At 37.7% G+C, this 24638-nt stretch overlaps 1 protein-coding gene across 1 annotated transcript; it reads right to left on the bottom strand.

Moving 5' to 3' along the window:
- Positions 1-22177: 22177 nt before the first annotated feature.
- Positions 22178-23558, bottom strand: LOC131874457 (uncharacterized). Its single transcript, XM_059217840.1, has 3 exons — positions 23289-23558; positions 23031-23215; positions 22178-22880 (listed from the first exon to the last, which is right to left on the bottom strand). The coding sequence occupies exons 1-3, from the start codon at positions 23556-23558 to the stop codon at positions 22583-22585; spliced, it is 753 nt and encodes a 250-aa protein (XP_059073823.1). The 3' UTR covers positions 22178-22582.
- Between the last annotated feature and the right edge of the window lie 1080 nt (positions 23559-24638).

The following is a 24638-nucleotide window of genomic DNA, read 5'->3' as shown; positions in this document are numbered from 1 at the left end:
CATCTTACTGTGTTCATCTATTTTGATATATAAAGTAGGCTCACTACTGCACCTACTAAAACCATCCTTAATCAAGTAAAAATCAATTCGACTATACCATGCTCTAGGAGCTTGCTTGTGTCCATAGAGGGCCTTTTTTAGCTTGTATACTTTACCTTCTTGGCCTACAATTCTATATCCTTTGGGGTTCTCAACATAAACTTCTTCTTCAATCAAACCATTTAAAAATGCAGATTTTACATCCATTTGGAAAACTTGCCACTCCTTTTGGGTTGCAATGGCTAAAACACTTCTTACGGTATCCAGGCGAGCTACTAGAGAAAATGTTTCTTTGTAGTCAATACTAGATTTCTAAGTGAAGCCTCTAGCAACCAACCTTGCCTTATGCTTCAACACATTTTCATCCATGCCATACTTTGTCTTGTAAATCCATTTTATGCTTATAGCATCATTTCCTTGTGGACGATCCACCAACTCCCAAGCATTGTTCTTCTCAATAGCTTCAATCTCTTCATCCATAGCTTCATCCCATGCTTCATCCTTAATTGCTTCATCAAAGAATATTGGGTCAGCAACTTCTAAATATAAAGAAAAAACAACAAATGAATTTGATGTTTCAACGCTAAAATCCGCTTCATATATATATATCTCTTAAACTCCTTGTTTTTCGCTGCAATAAACTTGCCAATCTAGGATCAGATTGTTGGGAAAAATGGTGTCTCAACCTTGCATTTATGCGAGGTTACTATTTATAGTAAGTTTTCATTTGAGCACGAAATGGTGCGAAACTCTCCCTGAAGCTTCTGGTTTGCTAGATAAGCATTCCGGTAAAGTTGCGTTGCAAGGTCACAGCTAGTTTTGAAGATATTAATGTTTTCGTCTTGGAGGGGTGCAATAAAATATTTAAACTTAATTTTGGGGACTTTAGAGGCTCCGAAACGCCCTGAAAAGTGGCCGTAACTGGCAAAGCGGGTTGCGAGGTGATAGAGCACTTCGCGAGCTCTCCGGCGCTTCAAACGGTTCGTCAATCGGACACCCGGTTCTCAAGTTATGGCCTCCGGAAGTTTGTACTCCTGAAATAGGAAAAATAATTTGTATCGGATACATAAATGAGTTGTAAAAGGGAGAAACACGTGTTGATGTGTGCTTTAACATGTCATAGGGCATCTAGAAGGGAGATAAGGTCGGCTACACCTTATTGGGTGGTTTTAGCCCATGGTTTTGTAATACCGTTTGACGGTTTCCTGTATTGTATCTCCTATTTATGAGGTGTGTGAGATAGAGGTTGTGTGTAAGAGTCTTATGGCTATTGAGTTGCCTCTGAATCTCTGATTAATGGTACTCCTGCAAAGAGCTTGCTCTGCAAGTATTTTGTAATCTATTTTTGATTGCTGAATAAAATATTGAGCTGCTTTTGGAGGGTGGGGTTTTTCTCCCGAAAGGGTTTTCCCCACGTAAATCACTGTGTTGTGGTATGAATGCTATTATATCTATTTCTATTTTCTGTAACTGTTGTAATGATCTGAAAAAGTTTTGCATTACCCTCCTCTCAAGGTTAGTGTAGGAAGTTGTTTCCGCTACTTAACTTCCTTACAAGTGGTATCAGAGCCTGATCACCTTTGGTTTCAATTGTGGGCAGTTGGGTTTTTTGAACTAATCCAGATTTGAGTGGGAGCTTGTGCAGAAGACACTTTTTGATCTTGTTGCAGGAATATTCAGATGGCGAGTTCGTCAGGGAGAATAGAGGTGGAGAAATTTAATGGAAGTAATTTTGAGATGTGGAAGCTAAAGATGGAAGATCTGCTAATAGATCGAGATCTTTGGGATGCTGTTGATGCGAATGTCCAAAGACCCTCAGATCCTACTGCAGCAGCTCAGTATGATGTTATGGACCGAAAAGCCAAGGGTCTAATCAGACTGTGCCTGGCAGACTCTGTTCTAATCAATGTCCATGAAGAAAACTCTGCAAAGAAGCTATGGACTAAGCTTGGTGAGATGTATCAAGTGAAATCTTTATTAAATCAAATTTTCTTAAGAAAGAAATTGTATTCCTTGAAGATGGAAGAGGGTGGACGAATTGCAGACCACCTAGAAGCATTCAATATGATTGTGGCTCAATTAGTATCCGTCGGTGTTAAGATGGATGAGGAGGAGAAATGTCAAATCTTGCTTTGTTCTTTGCCTGATTCGTGGGATTCTCTTGTTATGGCTATCGGTAGTACTTCTGTTGTTTTGAAATCTGAAGACGTGGTGGGTGCCCTACTCGGTGAAGAGATGCGAAGGAAGGTATCCATCAGTTCAAAGGAAGCCCTAACCGTTCGTGGAAGACCTAAGGAGAAAGGCAAGAAGAATGAGAAGCGCGGCAAGTCCAAATCCAAAGGGAGATCGAAATCTCCTAGAAAGTCCAAAGTCATTTGCTGGAATTGCGGTAATCTGGGTCACATCCGTAAGGACTGCAAAGAAGAAAAGAAGAAGAAAAAGAAAAAGTTCGATTCTGATTCTGAGTCCGACAAGGAAGATGGCGATGCATTTATTGCGGCTTTGGCGACTCATGCAGGTAATGATGCCTGGCTAATTGACTCAGGTGCATCTTTTCATATGACTTCCAATAGAGATTGGTTTTCTGAATATGAAGGATTTAATGGAGGTAAGGTGTACTTGGGTGATGATTCACATCTAGACATTGTTGGTCGAGGTAAAGTTAGAATTAGGTTTTCTGATGGTAGAATAAAAAGGATTAATGGTGTGTTGCATATCCCTGGATTAAAATGAAACCTGTTATCTGTGAGCAAACTGATAGATGCAGGTGTGCAGGTAGTCTTTTCTGAAGCAGGATGTAAGATGATTAAGGGTGCTATGGTAGTTGCTAGAGGTGTCAGGTTTGGCACTTTGTATAAGCTTGAAGCATACACTGTTGAGTGTAATAGCACTTCTGTAAAAAGTAAATCTGCGGATACTTCACTGGAAGATTTGAAGGTTTCACCTTCAGCAGATGGTAATGGTTTTTGGGTACCTAAGGGTGCTCTTTCGTCTGAAGAAAAGTTACCTGCAGAGAAGACTATGTTATGGCATCAGAGACTTGGCCACATTGGAGAAAAGGGTCTAAGGACCTTGAAAAATAAAAATCTTGTTGAAGGCTTGAATGATTGTAATCTTGACTTTGATTTCTGTGAGCATTGCATTTATGGAAAACAAAACCGCGTTCAGTTTTACTCGAGTTCTCATAAAACTTGTGGTGTTTTGGATCTTATCCATTCTGATGTGTTTGGTCCAGTAGATGTCTCTTCGATTGGAAAATCCACATATTATGTTTCATTTATTGATGATTTTAGTAGAAGGACATGGGTTTATTTTCTAAAGAGTAAATCTGAAGTTTTTAGTCGTTTTAAAGAATTTAAAGCAATGGTTGAGTTGCAGACTGGAAAGAAAATAAAATGTTTGAGAACTGATAATGGCGGTGAGTTTTGCTCTAATGATTTTGATAGATTCAGTAAAGACTATGGAATTAACAGGCAGAAGACAACTCTGTATTCTCCACAGCAGAATGGAGTTGCAGAAAGAATGAACAGAACACTCATGGAGAAGGCTAGGAGTATGTTGAGTGGTGCTGGTCTCGAACAAAAGTTTTGGGCTGAAGCTGTTGCCACTGCTTGCTACCTGATTAACAGGTCTCCTACATCAGCTCTTGTTGATAAAACGCCTATGGAAGCATGGTCAGGTCACAAGCCTTCATTGAGACATCTTAGAGTTTTTGGTTGTGAGGCATATGCACATGTGCCAAAGGAGAAGCGAACAAAGTTGGAGAACAAGGCTGTGAAATGTATCTTCATCGGGTATAGTTATGGTGTGAAAGGATACAAGCTTTGGGACCCTGTTGCACAAAAGGTAATTCACAGTAGAAGTGTTATTTTTAGAGAAATTAAGTCTCCTTCTGTTACATTGCAGCCAGAACAGACTAAAAAAGAAGATGTGATTCAACTTCCTTCTACACCTGAAAGAGTTGAATCGAGACCCCTAGATAGGCAAGAATTTGAGGAGAGCTCGTCTAGCTCTGAATCTTCAGAAGAGGAGGAAGAACCTCCAACTCAGCTTGTTCGAAGGTCTACAAGACATAGACAAACACCTGAAAGGTATTCACCTGATGATTGGAGATGTATTTTTGCTCTGAATACTAGTGTGGATGAACCGAAATCTGTAGAAGAGGCATTAGGTATGAATGATGCAGAATCCTGGAAGATTGCTATGGAGGAAGAAATGGCAGCGTTGAAAAAGAATGATACATGGGATCTTGTACCATTGCCTGAAGGACGAAAACTTGTTGGTTGTAAATGGGTGTTCAAGAAAAAGATTGGTTCAGATGGAAGCATTGAGAAGTATAAAGAAAGGTTGGTTGCAAAAGGCTACTCTCAGGTTGAGGGTGTTGATTACGGTGAGATATTTTCTCCTCTTGCAAAAATGACGTCCATTAGATTTTTGCTTTCTATTGCTACTGCTTATGATTTAGAGGTTGAGCAAATGGATGTGAAAACTGCTTTCCTTCATGGTGATTTGGAGGAAGATATTTATATGACACAGCCGGAGCACTATGTGGTGAAAGGCAAAAGTAATTTGGTCTGTAAATTGAAGAAATCTTTGTATGGCCTCAAACAAAGTCCTAGGATGTGGTACCAGAAATTTGATACATATGTGTTGAGTTTGGGATTTGAACGTTCTAAATCAGATCACTGTGTTTATTATAAATCTTATGGTGATCATTTCTTATTCATTGCATTGTATGTTGATGATATGTTATTCATTGGTAAAGGGAAAGGTATGATTTCAGAACTGAAGTCTCAGCTCGCTGCTAAATTTGAAATGAAAGATCTTGGTGAAGCAAAGCACATCCTTGGGATGGAAATTAGAAGAGATAGGGTGAACAGAAAGCTATGGCTAGGCCAGAGTAAGTATGTGAATTCAGTGTTACAGAGGTTCAACATGCAGAATTGTAGACCATTGAGTGTTCCTTTTACAGTTGGAATGAAACTATCTATTTCAGATTGTCCTACATCCCCATTGGAGATGGAAGACATGAGCAGAGTGCCTTACCAAAGTGCGGTTGGAAGCTTGATGTATGCTATGGTCTGTACTAGACCAGATATTGCCCAAGCAGTGGGAGTACTTTCTAGATATATGTCTAATCCTGGTAGAGTTCATTGGGATGCAGTCAAAAGAGTCTTCAGATATTTGAAGGGTACTTCAGAGTATTCTTTGTGTTATCATGGTAATTCAGTTGGAGACATGACTTCCCTTGATATCCATGGTTATGTGGATTCAGATTGGGCAGGTGATATTGATAGCAGAAGATCCACCAGTGCTTATGTGTTTACTTTGTTTGGTGGTGCAATTAGTTGGATGAGTAAGCGACAGGCTGTGGTTTCTTTATCCACTACTGAAGCAGAGTATATGGCAGCTACTCATGCTTGTAAAGAGGTCGTTTGGCTTAAGAGACTGTGTTTGGATATTGGAATAAAACAAGGTACAGTGACAGTTTACTGTGACAGTCAGAGTGCAATTAGCCTAGCTAAGAACCTGACATTTCATGCTCGGACCAAACATATTGATATTCAGTATCATTTTGTTAGAGATATGGTCGAAGATGGTAGGGTGAAGCTGGTTAAGGTGGAAACTTTGATGAATGTTGCAGATGCTTTAACTAAGGCTCTGAGCACAGAGAAGTTCAGATGGTGTTCAGAGTCTATGGGCCTTATGGCCCCTAGCAATTGATTCTTTGTGTTGACATTCCCTTCGGCTCTTGCAAGGTGTTCGACAAGTGGGAGATTTGTTGGGAAAAATGGTGTCTCAACCTTGCATTTATGCGAGGTTACTATTTATAGTAAGTTTTCATTTGAGCACGAAATGGTGCGAAACTCTCCCTGAAGCTTCTGGTTGGCGAGATAAGCATTCCGGTAAAGTTGCGTTGCAAGGTCACAGCTAGTTTTGAAGATATTAATGTTTTCGTCTTGGAGGGGTGCAATAAAATATTTAAACTTAATTTTGGGGACTTTAGAGGCTCCGAAATGCCTTGAAAAGTGGCCGTAACCGGCGAAGCGGGTTACGAGGTGATAGAGCACTTCGCGAGCTTTCCGGCGCTTCAAACGGTTCGTCAATCGGACACCCGGTTCTCAAGTTATGGCCTCCGGAAGTTTGTACTCCTGAAATAGGAAAAATAATTTGTATCGGATACATAAATGAGCTGTAAAAGGGAGCAACACGTGTTGATGTGTGCTTTAACATTTCATAGGGCATCTAGAAGGGAGATAAGGTCGGCTACACCTTATTGGGTGGTTTTAGCCCATGGTTTTGTAATACCGTTTGACGGTTTCCTGTATTGTATCTCCTATTTATGAGGTGTGTGAGATAGAGGTTGTGTGTAAGAGTCTTATGGCTATTGAGTTGCCTCTGAATCTCTGATTAATGGTACTCCTGCGAAGAGCTTGCTCTGCAAGTATTTTGTAATCTGTTTTTGATTGCTGAATAAAATATTGAGCTGCTTTTGGAGGGTGGGGTTTTTCTCTCGAAAGGGTTTTCCCCACGTAAATCACTGTGTTGTGGTATGAATGCTATTATATCTATTTCTATTTTCTGTAACTGTTGTAATGATCTGAAAAAGTTTTGCATTACCCTCCTCTCAAGGTTAGTGTAGGAAGTTGTTTCCGCTACTTAACTTCCTTACACAGATGAGCTACTTCTATTAGTTGAATTTGATGGACTTCCAGATGATGTTATAGCTAGTGTTCTTTGTGTAGTTTGCTATGTGGAAGAAAAATTATGATTTCTTGAAAGTCTTGTTGTAGAAGAAGGTGTAGCTTGTGCTACAACTTGTGTTGCTTGTCCAGGAGTGGAAGGAGGTATTGCTTAAGGAAAACCTTGTTGTTCTATAACTTCATCATTCATTTCATCATGTGGATCAGCTACTGCTACACTTATGATTTTATCTACACTTCCTATCCCATGCTTCATTCTCCACAAATTGTACATCTCTATTAATTATAACTTTTCTAGTAATTGGATTAAACAACTTGTAAGCTTTTGTATCTTTTGAATACCCAACAAAAATAGATTTCTCACCTTTGTTGTCCAATTTTATTCTCATCTCTTCAGGCACATGAGCATATGAAATACATCCAAAGACTTTGAAGTGAGCAACATTGTGCTTTCTACCACTCCAAACCTCTTGAGGAATCACATTCCTTACACTTGTAGTTGGACATCTGTTCAAAATACAAACTGTGGTTGCTACTGCTTCGGCCCAATATTCATTTGGTAAATGTTTTGACTTCAACATACTTCTTTCCATATCCATGATAGTTCGATTTCTTCTTTCAGCCACACCATTTTGTTGAGGTGTGTAACGAGCTATAAATTGTTTGTGAATACCATGTTGTCTGCAATAATTCAGAAGATCATTAGAACTATATTCACCACCTTTATCAGTTCTTAATATCTTGATGGGATAACCAGTTTGTTTCTCTACAAGAGCCTTGAACTATTTAAAGACTCCAAATGCATCAGATTTATGCCTCAAAAAGTAGACCCATGTCTTTCTTATATAATCATCAATAAAAGTCAGAAAATATGTGCAACCTCCAATATAAGGAGTTTGCATTGGTCCACATATATCGGAGTGAACAATCTCAAGTGGTTTACATGCTCTTTCTGATTTTCCAACAGGGAAGGTCTCTCTATGTTGTTTAGACAGTATCATGCTTCACATACTCTATCTGGTTTCTTAATCAATGGAAACCCCTTAACCATATTCTTCCTATGCAAAAAATTTAAGCCTCCAAAGTTCAAATGGCCAAATCTCAAATGCCATAGCCATGATTTATTTTTCACCACTGACTAAAAAGGTGTTTGAACAGTTACATTACCATTTTGTTCATCTTCTTTAGTTTCAGTTTTTGCCTTTCCAAAGCTACCTCACTCTGTTCTAGAGCAACCTTGTTCTTTTTTGCAGCAACCTTTTTGAGCAACTTGAGAGGCATCTTGAGAATTTTCAGTCTTAAATGTTGCACCAACTACATTTCTTTTGATGTCAGGTTTCAACCTCAATGGGAACATTCCATTTTTTGTCATTTGCACCTCTGCAACCAGCTGCGTAGTAGGATATTTATCAAGAATGACACATGCATTATTTTTCATATAAAATTTGTATCCTTTTTGCACTAACTGACCAATACTCATCATATTATGTTTCAGACCAGCAACATAAAAAACATCATGAATTACTTTTTGCTCCCCCTTTTTGGTTAGAATGTCAACCGTGTCTTTTCCCATAACATTCACTTGATTATTGTTCCCAAGAGTAACGTTGAAAGTGACTCATTTATCCAAGCTAGAAAACAACTCTAGATTTCCAGACATATGATTGCTATAACCAGAATCTAAATACCAGATATCATTTGGACTCTCTTGAACCATATTGCATTCAACTGGTGATTTTGTAGAAATTGTTTCAGCAATCTTTGCACATGCAATAAACATAGAATTTTTTGTAGAATTTTCTAGGGGATTTTGATTTTGTCTTCCTTGATCATGTTTTTTCTTTCTACACTCACAAGCATAATGACCAAATTTCTTGCAATAATGACATTGAACATTTGACTTGTCTTGTCTTTGACCAGCTGAATCATTATGAGAGTGTTCATTGTTATGTCCTCTTCCACCTTGACTTGTTGGATTGCTGCTACGTCCTCTAAATATGTTTCTTCCTCTACCCCTACCTCTTCCATGGCTTATTGAATCCTGAGATGAGAAAGCATTCTCAATGGAGGTGTGTGATTTGTTCGGCCTATATTCATGATTTATCAAAGATGCATGCAATTCATCCATTGTCAGCTGGGTTAAATCCTTAGTTTCCTCTATGGAAACAACTAAAGGATCAAACTAAGTAGGCAGAACCCTTAACATTTTCTCAACTATCTTTTTCTCTTCTACTGTTTCCCAATGAGATTGTATTTGATTTATGATGGGGTTTGCCTAGCTTACTCACACTTCACCTAGTTGGTGTTGCTCAATTCCACTAGCCACTCCAGGTCTAGCTTTTCTCCAAGATCTCCAAGTCCTTCTCAATCTCTTATAGGGATTTCTCTTTGCCAATCTCTAGGTGTTTGCAACAAGTGTTTGGCTAGGAACGCTACCATTTCAAAGTGTTTCCATATGCTCAATCTTGCTAACTTGACATCAACTTGTCAATTTCACCCCCATACTATTGCGAGTCATTGAAGAGGTGTGGAGGTAGCATTTACCATGGAATTAATTCCATTTGGGTCCATTTGTGGTTTGCATTCACTATCTTTCTTACCGATTTTACCATTTTGCCTAGAAATAGGGCTACAAGGAATGAGCTCCTATTAGGCCTCCAAAATCCAGTTTTCAAGGGTTTTGAGGGAATCGGTCCAAAAGACCCTACAAAATTTTTTGTTTTCTTCAAACACTCACCCAAACCTAAGAGATTTTGTTGTTTTTGGTCTTCCAACTCACTGTACAATGCCCTAACCCAAAAATGAGGGTTTAGTGCAGTTTCTAAGCCTTTAACCGGCAGTGACTGATCAAATTAGTGAAATGGGCATCTAAAGGTCTTGTCAAGGCTTCTCCTTGTGGTGGAAACTCTGTATGGACCTCATGAAGCATCCAAAATGGATTGGTCAAGGTTTTGTAATCACCTCTGCACTATGCACTCAATTTTCACCCTGTCTTCTCTAGCCGGGTTGCTCTTGGACTCACTTAGAAAAAGGTCGTAACCATGTTAATCTCCACTTTTAGAACTCCTCCCTGCATATATACACTATACAATGGGTTTCCTTCCATTTCCAAATAGACCGTGATGGTAGCACAGAGGGATTCTATGGGGCAACCATTTTTACATGAAATTGCTATTTACAAGCCAAAAGTAGTTGTTCGGAAACAAAACAATGAAAGTAAAAACTCACACTAACTAAAAAGATTCAAATGAAACAAATGAAACTGGAACACATGAAATAACTACAATCCAAAACTAGATCAATGAATTCAACCCATTTGTATTCACATTTTAAGCAAAATAAGCCAAAAACAGTGTTAATAGTCCGAAAATGAGTAGTTTCAGATTGTCAATCATACAAAAACAAACTTCCAACCTTGGTAACCATGTAAGAGGAGTTTTACATAGTCTTCCCCACATGTGGAGGAATTCTATGGAATTGTGCTATCCCTAACTCCATCGCTAAGCTCCTTTAGGACAAAAGTTGTCATGACAACTTTTACAACTTTCCACATTTTGCTTTGCCAACCTAAACAACCTATTACAAGTCATTACTCATGACCTCTTAAGAATTCCTAAGACCATTCTAAACCTCTCTAATTCTCACACCAAGTTTTGCCACTTTTGACCATCAATAAAGCTATTTCAACTACTCAAACTATCACCTACTCACAAAGTGCAAACCTAGGAAGAAAACCAACTCAACTAGGCCTACACTTGACTCAAAGAAAACATCGCACACACACCTTGGACCCTCTTAGTCCTTATTAATAATCTTACTCTATTAAGGTCGATACAAGCCAAAATTGTGGAAGGACTATGAGCCTAAGTCCTAGGTGCTCATGCACCATTCTCCCAAACAAAAGAAAACTAAGTCACCTCTTTGGGGATCAGATTCTGATCAATTCCTAACTTTTTAAACTTGGTCTCAAGCACCCATGTAGCCTCAGTATCATCCATACCCTACCACTTGATTAGGTGCTCCCAATAAATTTGATGCCTTGTCTTCTTAGCGATCCTTGAACTCAATACCTTTTCAGCCTTTGGATTAGGTCTTGCTGGTATTTGAAGGTTATTTACATCATTTGATACCTCTGAGTGACTACAATCTGAACCTTGAATTGGTCCTTTGTAAGCAACTAAGTGTGCTATGTTGAAAACTAGTAACAATCCTATGTCGGTAGGTAGGTCCACCTTGTATGCATTTTCTCCATACTTGGCTAGGATGGCACATGGACCTAAACTTATCATTTGAAACTTATTAGGTACTCCTTGTTATAGCCTTGCTTTGTTTAGGTGCACCATGACAAGATCTCCTACTTGGAATTGTAGGTTCTTCCTTCTCTCATCAAATTTTTGCTTAATCTTACGTGTGTTCTCCATCAATGCTTGGTTGACTGATTCATGTACCTCTTTCATTGATTGAGCAAAATCTTCAGCATATCCACTTCTTGTTGTTGCATTACCTAAGTCCCTTAGCTCCAATATACCCCTTGGGTAAAGACCATAGACCACCTCAAAAGGGCTCTTGTTGGTGGTTCTATTTGGTTTGTCATTGTAACCATATTCAGCTTGTGATAGTACTTGATCCCATGTCTTCCCATACTCCTTTGTAAGGCACCTCAATAAGTTTCCCAAGCTCCTATTTACCACTTTGGTCTGCCCATCTATTTGTGGATGGTAGGCTTATCCAAAAGAGAGGTTGGTGCCAAGATTTTTCCAAAGTGTCTTCCAAAAATGACTCGTGAACTTTGAGTCCCTATTTGAAACAATGCTCATGGGTAAACCATGTATCCTTATCACTTCCTTGAAGAACAAATGAGCTATATGACATGCACCATGAGTAGTCTTGCAAGGTACAAAGTGGGCCATCTTACTAAATCTATCGAAAATGACATAAATGTTGTCAAATCCCTGCTTTGTCCTTGGTAAACCTACTACAAAGTTCATACTATTGCACTCCCAAGGTCTATATGGTATGGGTAAAGGTTGGTATAAATCGGCATTTGAAGAAGTGTGCTTGGCCTTTTGACAAACAATACAAGTCTCTACATACTTTTTCACATCTTGATTCATCCTAGGCCAATAGTAGTACCTCTGAACCAACTCTTGAGTCTTGTTGACTCCAAAATGACCACTAAGGCTGCCATTATGCTTCTCTTGTATGAGATTTTCTCTCATTGACCCTCTAGGCACACAAAGTTGTCCTCCTCTAAACAATAGCCCATCTTGCAAAGTAAAATTTGAATGCTCACTATGAAAATGATTTTGATGCTCTTTACACACCTTGTAGGCATTTGAGAAGTCTTCATCATCCGGGTATAGGTCTCTAAAACTGTCAACACCTATGCTTCTTAATTGAATTTCTTGGACTATCAAAAGTCTTTTGCTCAATGCATCAACAACCCAGTTTAATTGACCTTTTTGTGCTTGATTGTGAATGTGTAGGTTTGCATATACTCCACCCACTTCATGTGTTTTTGACTGAGTTTTTCTTGTGAGTTTAGAAAACTCAAAGCTTGGTTGTCCGTATAGACTACAAATTCCTTAGGAAGGAGATAGTGTCTCCACTTCCGCAAAGCCTACACCAAAGCATATAATTCTAGGTCATCTCAGGAGTATTTCCTCTTTGCATCACTCAGCTTCTCACTATGTAAAGCTATTGGTCTTTTTTCTTGGCTTAGGACAACACCTACTACAACATTGCTTGCATCACATTCCACTATGAAGAGTTTCTCAAAACTAGGCAACACTAACACCAGTTGAGTAGCTATCTTATCCTTCAAGGTTTCAAAACCTCTATTTGCTTGTTCATTCCACTGAAACTTTTCCTTCATTCCACCTCTAATGGTGTCCAAGATTGGTGCACATATAGCACTGAATTGCCTAATGAACTTTCTATAATACTGAGCTAGTCCATGGAAGCTTCTCACCTCTGTTGTTGACTTAGGAGTAGGCCAATTTACTATGGCTTCAACCTTGATAGGATCCATCTTGAGGTTTCCTTGAGACAACACAAACCCAAGGTAAACCAACTCCTTCTTAACAAATTCACACTTGTCCAAGTTCATGTTTAGCTTCTCTTCATACAATCTTTGTAGCACAATTTGCAGATGATTAACATGATATGCCCTATCCTTACTGAAAATGAGAATATTATCTAAATATACCACCACAAATTTACCTATGAAGTCCTTCATTACCTTATTGATGAGTCTCATGAAGGTGCTTGGAGCATTGTATAAGACAAATGGCATTACAAGCCATTCATAAAGACCTTCTGTTGTCTTGAATGTTGTTTTCCATTCATCACCCTCCTTAATCCTAATTTGGTGGTATTCACTTTTAAGGTCAATCTTCGTAAAGTATTTGGCTTCCCCTAAACAATCCATTAGGTCTTGAATTCTAGGAATTGGAAACCTATATCTAATAGTGATCCTATTTATAGCTCTAGAGTCAGTGCACAATCTCCAAGTACCACCTTTCTTTGGGGCTAAAATGGTAGGTACAACACAAGGGCTAATGCTTTTCCTAATTAGGCCTTGGTCTAAAATCTCTTGGATTTGTTTAGCAATCTCAAAATTTTGTTGGGGAGTCATTTTATAAGCTTCCTTGTTAGGTAAGGATGCTCCAGGAATAAAGTCTATTTGATGGCTTATGGCTCTTTTAGGAGGTAAAGTGGTTGGTTGTCCATCACTCACTAATCCTTTGAACTTCTTCAATAGGTCTTGAACCTCTATTGGCAAATCTGGCTGCTCTTTCTTGTCTTCCTCTTTAGGCTTCATTACTAATGCAAACCCTGTACCTTCACCTTCCTCAAGTGTCTTCAAGAACTATTTTTCACTCACTAAGAGGACATTAGGACCTTCTGTCCTCTTTTCATCTTCCTCAAGGATAGATTGGATCTTGAATGTGACTCCATCTTTCTTGAATGAGTATGCATTCTTGGCTCCATCATGAATAACTTGTCTATCAAATTGCCATGGTCTTCCTAGTAGAAGATGCCATGCATCCATGGGTAGGACATCACATTACACTTTGTCCTTATACCTCCCAATGGTGAAATCCACCCATGCTTGCTCATTGACTAGGACATGTTGGCCTTTGTTCAACCAAGTGACTCTATATGGGTTGTTGTGAGGTATCCCTTGCAATTTAAGATTACTCACTGCCTCTTTTGACACAATGTTTTCTGTTGACCCTAAATCAATTATCACTTTGTAAACTTTGTCCATAATCTTGCATTTGATCCTAAATAATGACCTCCTTTGGCTAGGCTCTTCTCCGACCGTTTCTTTTATAAAATTTCTTCTTATCATCAAGTTGTCACCTACCTCTGATTCTAAGGCAACCTTTGAAGTCTTGCTGCTTGAAGTCTCTTCTTGAAGATAGTTCACTCTCCTTTCACTATTATGTGATGATGATCCCTTCTCTGGACACCTATATGCTGGATGACCAAGCTGGTTGCAATGGTAACACTTCATTGAGGCAAAATATGAGGAACCTCTACCTTGTCCACTAGACCTTCCTCTAAAACCACTGTTTGACCCTCTTCCTATATTGAATCCTCCTTTACTAGTGCCACTTGCTTGCTGCTCAGTGAGTTTAGACTCTTCTTTGTTCTCAGTTTCTTCCTCCAAAGCCTCCCCTATGGCCTCTATTTTCTTTTCCTCTATCCCTGCCCCTATTACTGCTTGAATCATGTTTTCTTTTGAGTTTTTCTTCCACTTTAAGGGAAAGTTGATAGCTTTGATGAACTGTCTTTGGGCTCATTAGACTGATTTCCTCTTGGATGTTCCACCGTAGTCCATTTAGGTACGTTGCAACTTTGAGACTTTCTTCTTCCACCGCATGAGATCTAAGGCTAAGTTTGTGAAACTTCTTTGTATAACCACTCACATCAAGGTCTTTTTGTCTTAGGTTTTGTCTCTTCCTATGAATCTACACTTCATAGTCATCAAGGAGATAGACTTCTTTGATTTTGACTAACATCCCTTTCCAAGAAGAGATGGGTGTTTTACCCATTTTCTTTCTCTCATCCTGCACAAATTTCCACCATGTGAGAGCAGCTCCTCTCATCCTAGACTTGGCCACTTTAACTCTTTGGGATTCAGTTATTCCTTCACACTCAAAATGGTTCTCCATGCCCTCTATCCATTCTAGAACCACTTCTGCCTCCATCTTACCGATAAACAATGGCAATCCTTCTAGTGATTTACCACTTAAGGCCTTCAATGCCTTTAGCAAAGGTTCTTATTCTAAGACACGACTAGGTTCATGTACTTTTTCTATCTCTGACACCTCTTTATGCTTCCCTTCTGCTCCTTCAACCTTTACCACTTCATTTGCCTTGGTTTCAATCTCACCAAGCTTACTTTCCAATTCAATCAACTTGTCCTTCAGGAGTCTATTCTCTTCCTCCTGATCATACACTTTCTTTGCCAACTCTAGATTGGTCACCATGTTGTTGTCTCCTATAGATTCCACTAAGGAAATCTACTCACCTAGCCCAAATCTTATAGGCTCTGATACCAATTTGATGGGGTTTGCCTAACTTGCTCACACTTCACCTAGTTAGTGTTGCTTGATTCCACTAACCACCCCAGGTCTAGCTCTTCTCCAAGACCTCCAATTCCTTCTCAATCTCTTCTAGGGATTTCTCTTTGCCAATCTCTAGGTGTTTGCAACAAGTGTTTGACTAGGAACCCTACCATTTCAAAGTTTTTCCATATGCTCAATCTTGCTAACTTGACATCAACTTGTCAGTTTAACCCCCATATTGTTGTGATTGATTGGAGATGTGTGGACGTAGCATTGACCATGGAATGAATTCCATTTGGGTCCATTTGAGGTTCGCATTCACTATCTTCCTTACCGATTTCACCATTTTGCCTAGAAATAGGGCTACAAGGAATGAGCCCCTATTAGGCCTCCAAAATCTGGTTTTCAAGGGTTTTGAGGGAATATGTACAAAAGACCCTGCATCAAGTTTTTTTTAATTAAAACACGCACCCAATCCTAAGAGATTTTGTTGGTTTTGGTCTTCCAACTTGCCGTACAATGCCCTAACCCAAAAATGAGGGTTTGATGGGGTTTCTAGGCCTTTAACTGGCAGTGACTAGTCAAATTAGTGAAATGGGCATCTAAAGGTCTTATCAAGGCTTCTCCTTGTGGTGGAAACTCTGTATGGACCTCACGAAGCATCCCAAATGGACTGGTCAAGGTTTTGGAATCACCTCTGCACTATGCACTCAATTTTCACCCTGTCTTCTCTAGCTGGGTTGCTCCTGGACTCGCCTAGAACAAAGTGGTAACCATGTTATACACTGTACAATGGGTTGCCTTCTATGACCCAACAAGCCGTTATGGTAGCATAGAGGGATTCTATGGGGAAACCATTGTTACATGAAATTGCTTTACAAGCCAAAACTGGTTGTTTGGAAACAAAACAATGAAAGTAAAAACTCACACTAACTACAAAGAATGAAATGAAACAAAGTATAGTGGAACACACCAAAGAACTACAATCCAAAACTGGATCAATGGATTCAATCCATTTGCATTCACATTTTAAGAAAAATAAGCCAAAAACAGTGATAGCAGTCCGAAAATGACTAGTTTCAGATTGTCAATCATACAAAAACAAACTTCCAACCTTGGTAACTGTGCAAGAGGAGGTTTAAATAGTCTTCCCCACATGTGGAGGCATTCTAGGGCATTGTGTTATCGCTAACTCCGCTGCTAAGCTTCTTTAGGACAAAAGTTGTCATGACAACTTTCAAAAGTTGTCATGACAACTTTCAAAAGTTGTCATGACAACTTTTACAACTTTCCACATTTTGCTTTGCCAACCTAAACAACCTATCTAAACCTCTCTAATGCTCACACCAAGTTATGCCACTTTTGACCATCAATAAGGCCATTTCAACTACTCAAACTATCACCTACTCACAAAGTGCAAACCTAGGAAGAAAACCAACTCAACTAGGCCTACACTTGACTCGAAGCAAACATCACACACACACACACACACCTTGGACCCTCCTAGATTCCTTATTAAGAACCTGACTTGGCTAAGGTCAGTACAAGACAAAATTGTGGAGGACTATGAGCCTAAGTTGTGGGTGCTCCTGCAACTAGCCCAACAACACGAGTAAAAAATAACTCCATAGACTCTGAATCTTTCATACTTATGTTTTCAAATTCTCTTCTAAGTATCTGGAGTTTTGCAGATTTAGATTTGTCCTTACCTTGATAGGTTGTTTGTAGTGTGTGCCATGCCTCCTTTGCTTGCTTTGCTGCTGCAACTCTTGGCACTATGCTTTCATGCATTGCTTGATGAATGTAGAAGAGGGCTTTTCCATCCTTCTTTCTCTGCTCTTTCAAGATATCTTTCTCTGCCTGGGTGAGTGCATTATAAGAAACTTGGTCAACTGGCTCTGTATAGCCATTCTCAACAATTTCCCAAACATCCTGAGACCTAAACAAGGCTTTCATGGTCAATGACCAATACTCATAATTTTTGCCTGTGAAAAGAGGGGTTTGCAAGCTAGACAAGGAAGCACCAGACGTTCAGGCTATGGAAGCCATTGATGACTGTCAAACAAAAAATAAGTGCAGACCCAGAAAATATACTAGATATTTTAACCAGTGGTTTTGATACCAGATGTGGGAAAGGGGCAGAGGATTTGAAATGATAAACAATAACAGAGCAAACAGAAATATGCATTCAACAGTGAAAGAGACACATAAAATTCATGTAAAAAGTTGTTTGCATCACACATAAAACACACAACAACAAACAACAGATTTCATATATATTTATATTAAAACTGGAAGAATTTCTGCAGAGCTTCAATGCTTAGAGATTCTCAGATGCAGAGCTGTGTTGCTCCCTCTTTCACATCATACAAAAAGACCACAAAAAACTGAAATAAAAACTAACTTACGGTGGACAGCAAGCAGAGTAAAATATTAATATATTTTACTACCCACAAAGTGTGTGAGAGTAAATAGCCAGTTAATATGAATAAAACAAAATCTTGCAGAGTAAAATATTAATATATTTTACTACCCACAAAGTGTGTGAGAGTAAATAGCTAGTTAATACGAATAAAACAAAATCTTGATAAATCTTCTTCAAAAGGCATTCCAAATAAATTGCCTTAAATACAGGTAAATAATAATACTGAGCTGGAGAGGAAAGCACGATAAGATAGTTGAGATTAGACATATTTCTAATACTATACACGCATATTACAATTATGTCACAAATTACGATCAGTCTTAAATCACACAAACTAAATAACATATTAAACGTTTAAAAAAATGTCAATCAATTCTGAATGTTTAACACTTTTAAACCTAAAAATCAAAACTTAATGTATGTGATTTAAGAAGACAATGAAGATCAGACATTCGCTCGTCGTCGGATTACTTGTTCCGATAGAGAATTGGTGAAGTGTAGGAGACTATTTTGGAGCATATCTAGTCGTTGGTCTGTCAATCTTTCTAGGTATTCCCTCCAGAAATGGCTTTACGTTTCTTATAAGTTGTAAGTTTTGAGTAGATGGGGCGATCATCTTATAAAAAAAATATATCTACCCAGTTTGAGAAAATGCTAGCCTTCGCCCTACTTGTGTAGGCAATCTGTCTAACACATGGGCGGAAGGGGGCGCGTGGAGGGGCCCAGCCATTTATTTCTGGTCGAATTTATGTCTGATATTTATTTCGAGACAAGAGGAATAGCAGTGTGTCAGAGCAGCTCTTTGTTGAGGTTAATGACAGGCGAGGATGGTCATGTGATGGATGAGGATAAGGATGGTGGGGCACTTAGCTCTTCCAGAAACTGCTCAAACATTGATGCAATATGGATAATTTTCAATATAGCTTGGCTTTATCAATTCATTGCCAAGAAAACGTGATTGTAATGGACTTTGACGTTTGCTGCTACCAACTTTCGACATGAATCATATTTAAATGCATTGCTTTTTAATATTTTTTTAATAATGATATATAATTTTACAAGTAACATGTTTAAATTTTTTTTTATATATAATAGTGGTTAAGATCTTTAATGTCACTTTTGTAAATTTAATGTAGTATATTTTCTACACAATTCAGACCTTGAAAAAGTTTGTGCATATTATCATTTTTTTAATTAATATATTCTTGTTTAATTTTTTCGGATTTCTTTACATACAATGTTTTATTTGATTATTCTAGTTGTGGTGTTCTTGTAATACAATGTTTTCCTTGTGATAAGAAGTTTTCACTTGAATTTTTTTTTTCCTTTCAATTTGTATCGATTAATTGTCTCACAATAAGAAAACTTTTCTTCGCACCCCTTTTTGTAGGATGAGTGGAACTAACATAGCATAGCTTGCTAAAATATTTTGACTCTTCCTTTCTCTTTCCACAAAAATCACACAACATAACACAACTTGTTGTCCCATGAGAATCTGTGCTTCCATGGATCACTTAGCATAATGCAGCGTGCTAGCTTGTGGAATCCATGTTTCGTTTCTCCTTCCCCATGAACCAATAACATAACATACCTTTATTTATGATTTATAAACTTGTAACCATTATCTAGCTCTACTTTGTGTTCTTGTAAGTATTCTCTTATAAAATTGTTTTCTACCTTTAACGCACTACTATACCCTTTTATAGCACTATCCAAGTCATTGCTAACTATTGCTAATGGAGTATCATTTTCCTTTTGTCTACTATTATTGTCCTAGAGTTGCATTGACATCATATGCATGACTAATCCTATTAGGAGCTGTAATATAGTGTTATTTGTCATGCATCGTTATACGATACTTGTAAATTCTAATCACCATTTCCTATTGACAAGGTTGAAGTGAAATTAAATAAAATATATTTATCGGCATCACTTGTCACAACAACACTTAAGGACAATTTTAATAATGGCTAAGGCTCATGAACTTTATGAGTAAAAAAGAATTCTAGGAATTGACTTGAGACCTTTTTTAGGAACCTATAGATATATTCTACCATTCATCCCTATCCCTTCCTTATCAATTGCTTAATGACTTTTTTGCATTAAATTGTTTATAAGATTTATCTAAAGATCACTAAGATCTTAATAGAGATTTTAGTACCTTAATGAAAGAGCTTATTGAAACATGACTTATAATCTTTGATAAACCCTTATTAGCATTCTTGTGATTCTATGTAATTTGACCAACATTTCTTATCTCACTTGTTAGGTACTCTCTATGCATGAAAGTTCATAAGTAATCCGATTCGTATTTAGTTAAATGAACATGTATGACTGTGATTTGACCCCTTTTTCATGAAAATTCAATAATAAATACCCTTCCTATTTTGAGAAAATATATACATTTTATCTCACACATTTAGACATATTGTAGCAACATTCCTACAGTATTCTTCAAATCTATGCATTCTTGGATAGGAAATGAGCATGTACAAGGTATATTCACAGGATTTATGGGAGTTTGAATGTATCAATCATCAATAAAGGTTCTCCTTTAGTATCAATGTCAACATCTACCAAGGTCAAAGATGATACATGACAATAAGACAAGATTAGACAAGGAACAAAGTATACAACAATTTAAATAGGGAAAATTTTTAGAAAATATTCATAGTTGGCAATTCAACAAAGGCATGGCAAGGGTCTCTCATAGGTTTTCAATATTTTGTATGAATTCTATACAAGAAAACCCTTACTATGACCTTATCATTGTTTATTCATTTCTCCTCCATTTTAATAACAGAAAGACTAGCATCAAGTCTTTCACAAACAATTGCAATGAAGATAATACACAATTTCCCCCCTCCAAACATAGTGACAAGGCAAATTATTTCAAAATAACATGCAAGGTATAGCGACTAAAAAAAAATTCCTAGATCCAAGCTAGATTTATACCTCTACATGGAAAAGAAAAGGTTAATCTTAGGAGGTTTTCAACTTCCTCCACATATCTTCAGCTTGCTTTGAATGTGTCTACACTTGAAAATATCTTATCATAGCTCCTCAAGGCATTGAAAGTGAAAAAAAAAAGGATTGTAACCTTCCATTAAAGATCGATGGTTCTCTTGGCCATCATGGATTGTTGCAACACAATAAAAGAGACCAAAAATAATAACAAACCCTAAATGGTTGAAATATTTGCCACATGACTTGATATTTCAAGACTCTTCTCACTCTAGGAAATAACTTCCAACATCTTATCTTAGAATAAATATTTAAATGATTTTCCTTGGAAGGCATTAAGGATCTAGGACTTTGAAACATCATCTAGAGCATATTTTGACAAGGTATTTCAATAACGATTTCTTGTATGGTATGTGTCAAAGCTTCTTCTCTAATTGTCTTCGTAGAAGCTACTTCTAAATCAAACTATTACAAAACTATAATCCATTCGCCTCTTTTTTTCACCCAATTCTCTTTGCTTGAGTAGAGTCTTCACCACTACATTATGAACTATGACAAACACCTCAATTCTTAGAATATAATGTCTAAACTTTTCAATAGCTCTAGCTAATCCATAAGCTTGTTTTTTCACATTGGGATATGTAAGCTCTGCATCTTGAAAAGGAGTACTCATGAATAAAATTGGACTCTCAACTCCCTAATATTTATTTGTGTTAACATAGATGCATAGGTATGACCTAATGCAAATAAATAAACATAAAAAGAATTAGAGTAATATGGATTTACCATTATTTGAACTTCAATTATAGTTTTCTTGATCTTAGCAAAAGTAGCCTTTTCTTGGGGTGTCAGCTCCACTTTTGCATCTTATTTAGCATCGTGTTAAGTTTTCTAACTAAATCTCAAATAAAACTAGTTATGGACTTGAAGAAAGATTGATCTTAACCAAAATAGGACATGATTTCCTTCTTACTCATTGATAAAGAGATTTTGAGTATGGTTTGCATCTCTCTAGAACAATGGAGATCTCTATTATGACCCACTAGCTTCCCTCCAATCATTCCAAAGAATATTTCTTTAGGTTCAATGATATATTATGATCTTTATATGTTTGCAATAATTTTCTTAGGCCAACAATATGATCACATTTTTTCTTTAGAAAAACAATTAGATAATCTATATATATGCATTTTCCAACTAAGCCTTTCAATGCAATATCTATTATCCTTACAAAGTTTCACCAATATTGATCAAAAGACATCCTCTTATATGACAAATTTTCCCACTTGATAATAAAAGATGCTTTCAATTTATCTTCATGGTTTACCATTGATTGATTGTGTCCAAAATATCCACGAAGAAAAAAAATCATCTATGATTCATTCACAATCTACAACAAAGAAGGTAATAGATAATTGTCTTTTCTAATTAAGATATTTGAAGTTAACACAACCTAATCTCTTTTTTTTCTTCCTAACTCACACGAGATTAGTAGAATATCTGACAGAAAATTAATTTGGTTGGGTTCTGTCGGTGGCGGCTCTTCATAGCCTTTGAATTGGAGATTCAACTTTCCGAAAAGACGTCCAAAGTAAATAGAGCAGCGATACACCCATATTAATTACAACTATGCCGCGAATTTAGATGACTGTAGAAGCCAAGGAAGTTTAGATTTTTGGTCGTCGCCTGGATTACTTGTTCTGATGGACGATTGGTGAAGTATATAAAGATTAGTTTGCAGAAAATGTAGTCGTTCGACTGTCAAATGATTGTCTCCAGAAACAGCTTTACGATTCTCATAAAATATAATAAGATGAACTTTCTCGTCATCTACCCAGTTTGAGAAAATGCAAGCCTTCGCCCTTCGTCATCTAACACATGGGAGGAAGGGGGTGCGTGGAGGGGCCCAGCCATTTGGCTTCCACGTAACGATATTTCCTCCATGGCGGCAGGTGCAATCCTTCTGCTTTCAGCGATATTTTGGCTGCATCACACATGATCTTGATCATGCCGCGGAGTTTATCTGCCCTTCCCACAAAGCAACTCGGCAGAATTTGTAGCAGCGCACTGTACTCTGCCGTGGGCCGAGCAAACTCAAATTGCGACGTGAAATCGATGTCCGCCACCAAACGATTGTTGCTATTGTGCTTCAAAGAAGGCGCCTCCGTACTCACATCAATGTATTCGTAATCGCCTGCAACAAATAAGACATATATAATCGATCAAAAAGAAATGGAGGCGCAATTTAATCATTGAACCAAACGAAGTGTATTTAGATCACTCCATTGCTCACCTGCAGGGTAGTTGTTAACTTGCTACCACCGCGACCTGCAAATACATGCATCGTACCCTGCGCATCGGAGGTTCTTCATTACGAATCGTCGCACGTAGCTTTTTCCTTGGCTTTCCATCTCAGTAGAAAGGTCTGCATTTTCTGTAGCTTTTATAACATCTCGAAGCAGTATAGCCTCAAGATTTTTATTGTCGGAGGAGGAAGAGATACCCTGCACATTCAAAGGGTTATAAAAGGAATTCGAAGAATAGAAGCAGAATGTGACAGTGCTAATGGGAATGTACCTTAACCACGATGGCGACCCAGTCTGCCAAAATAGGAATGGTGAATCCTCCCTCCGAGCCGTCGGCCTTGGTTCTGCACTGTGGAAGGCAACCGCCATCTTCTTCCTCAAGAAAGCTCATATCTATTCCGTTGTCGCTTCCGCTTTTGTTACCAACTGGATTTTTATAATCTGCCCTGGTTTCGCACAGCCTTGCTCGAATGGCATCATTCAAATAATAATTGACGCTCTTGGCCTTTATGCGCTGTGAATTTGCCTGAAGCGGCGGCATATGACCCCAACCGACACTGGGAAGATGCGCTTGTTGGGGTTTGAAGTTGTAAAGTGTGGAGGGGGGCCAGGGAAATTCCAGACAAGAGGAATTGCAGTGCGTCAGAACAGCTCTTGGTTGGGATTATTGACAGGCGAGTCGTAGCATTATATAAAGCCCAATGTGAAGAAATATTTGTGTAGAAAAAGAATATGCGGCGGCATGATGGTGTCATGGATGAGGAATGAAGATGAGGATAAGGATGCCATGGCACTTACCTCTTCCCGAAACTGCTCAAACATTAAAGCAGTGATAATTTTTTATTGACCTTGGCTTTATCCACATTCATTTCCAAACGAAGGCAATCACTTGACGTTTGCTGCCGCGAATGGTTTTTTAAGATCAAGAATACTATGATCTAGCATTGCTCTTCACATTTAATTAGAGGGTTGGGATAAGAAAAAAACATTTTTTCGAATAATTTTAATAATTTTATAGTTCTAATCTGACCATGTTTTTTTCGAATAATTTTAATAATTTTATAGTTCTAATCTAACCATTGTTTTCTTATAAGGTTTAAAACTTTCTTGTAAGGTTTTACATTTGATTCTTTTGGAACCAGAAATTTAATGCAACACTTAGAATTTAGAGAATAGAGAATAGAGAAATAAATATCATAATAAGAAAAAGAATAATTCTAAAATAATAATAGATCTAAAATCTATAATGTACAAATCATTGAGTAAAAATATTTCAATTGAACACAATACCCAAATTAATTACCTTTACACAAAAATCAAAATTCTAAATTTAATCAATGAAACTAAAAATCAAAAAATGAGGAGGTTTAAATACGTAGTCTTCTTCAAATTGGTGGAAAAGCACTATTCATGATCATCTTATGGTGTTTCCGAAATATTCAGTTATTGAATTTGAAGTTGTTCTTGTCCATTCTAGTAACTTCTACATCTAAGCTTAGTTGATAATTAAATTAAAGATATGACAAGACTCATTTACAATTTTTGGAGGATTCTATTTACAATCATGAAAATCTTGACACATTGGATTTTATAAAAATAAATGAGGATAAAGAGATATTCT

The sequence above is a fragment of the Cryptomeria japonica genome, chromosome 3 (genome assembly GCF_030272615.1).
Source record: "Cryptomeria japonica chromosome 3, Sugi_1.0, whole genome shotgun sequence".
In the NCBI taxonomy this organism is placed as follows: Eukaryota; Viridiplantae; Streptophyta; class Pinopsida; order Cupressales; family Cupressaceae; genus Cryptomeria; species Cryptomeria japonica.
Note: the sequence above shows the minus strand (reverse complement) of the source record. Positions and strands in the feature narration are given on the sequence as shown.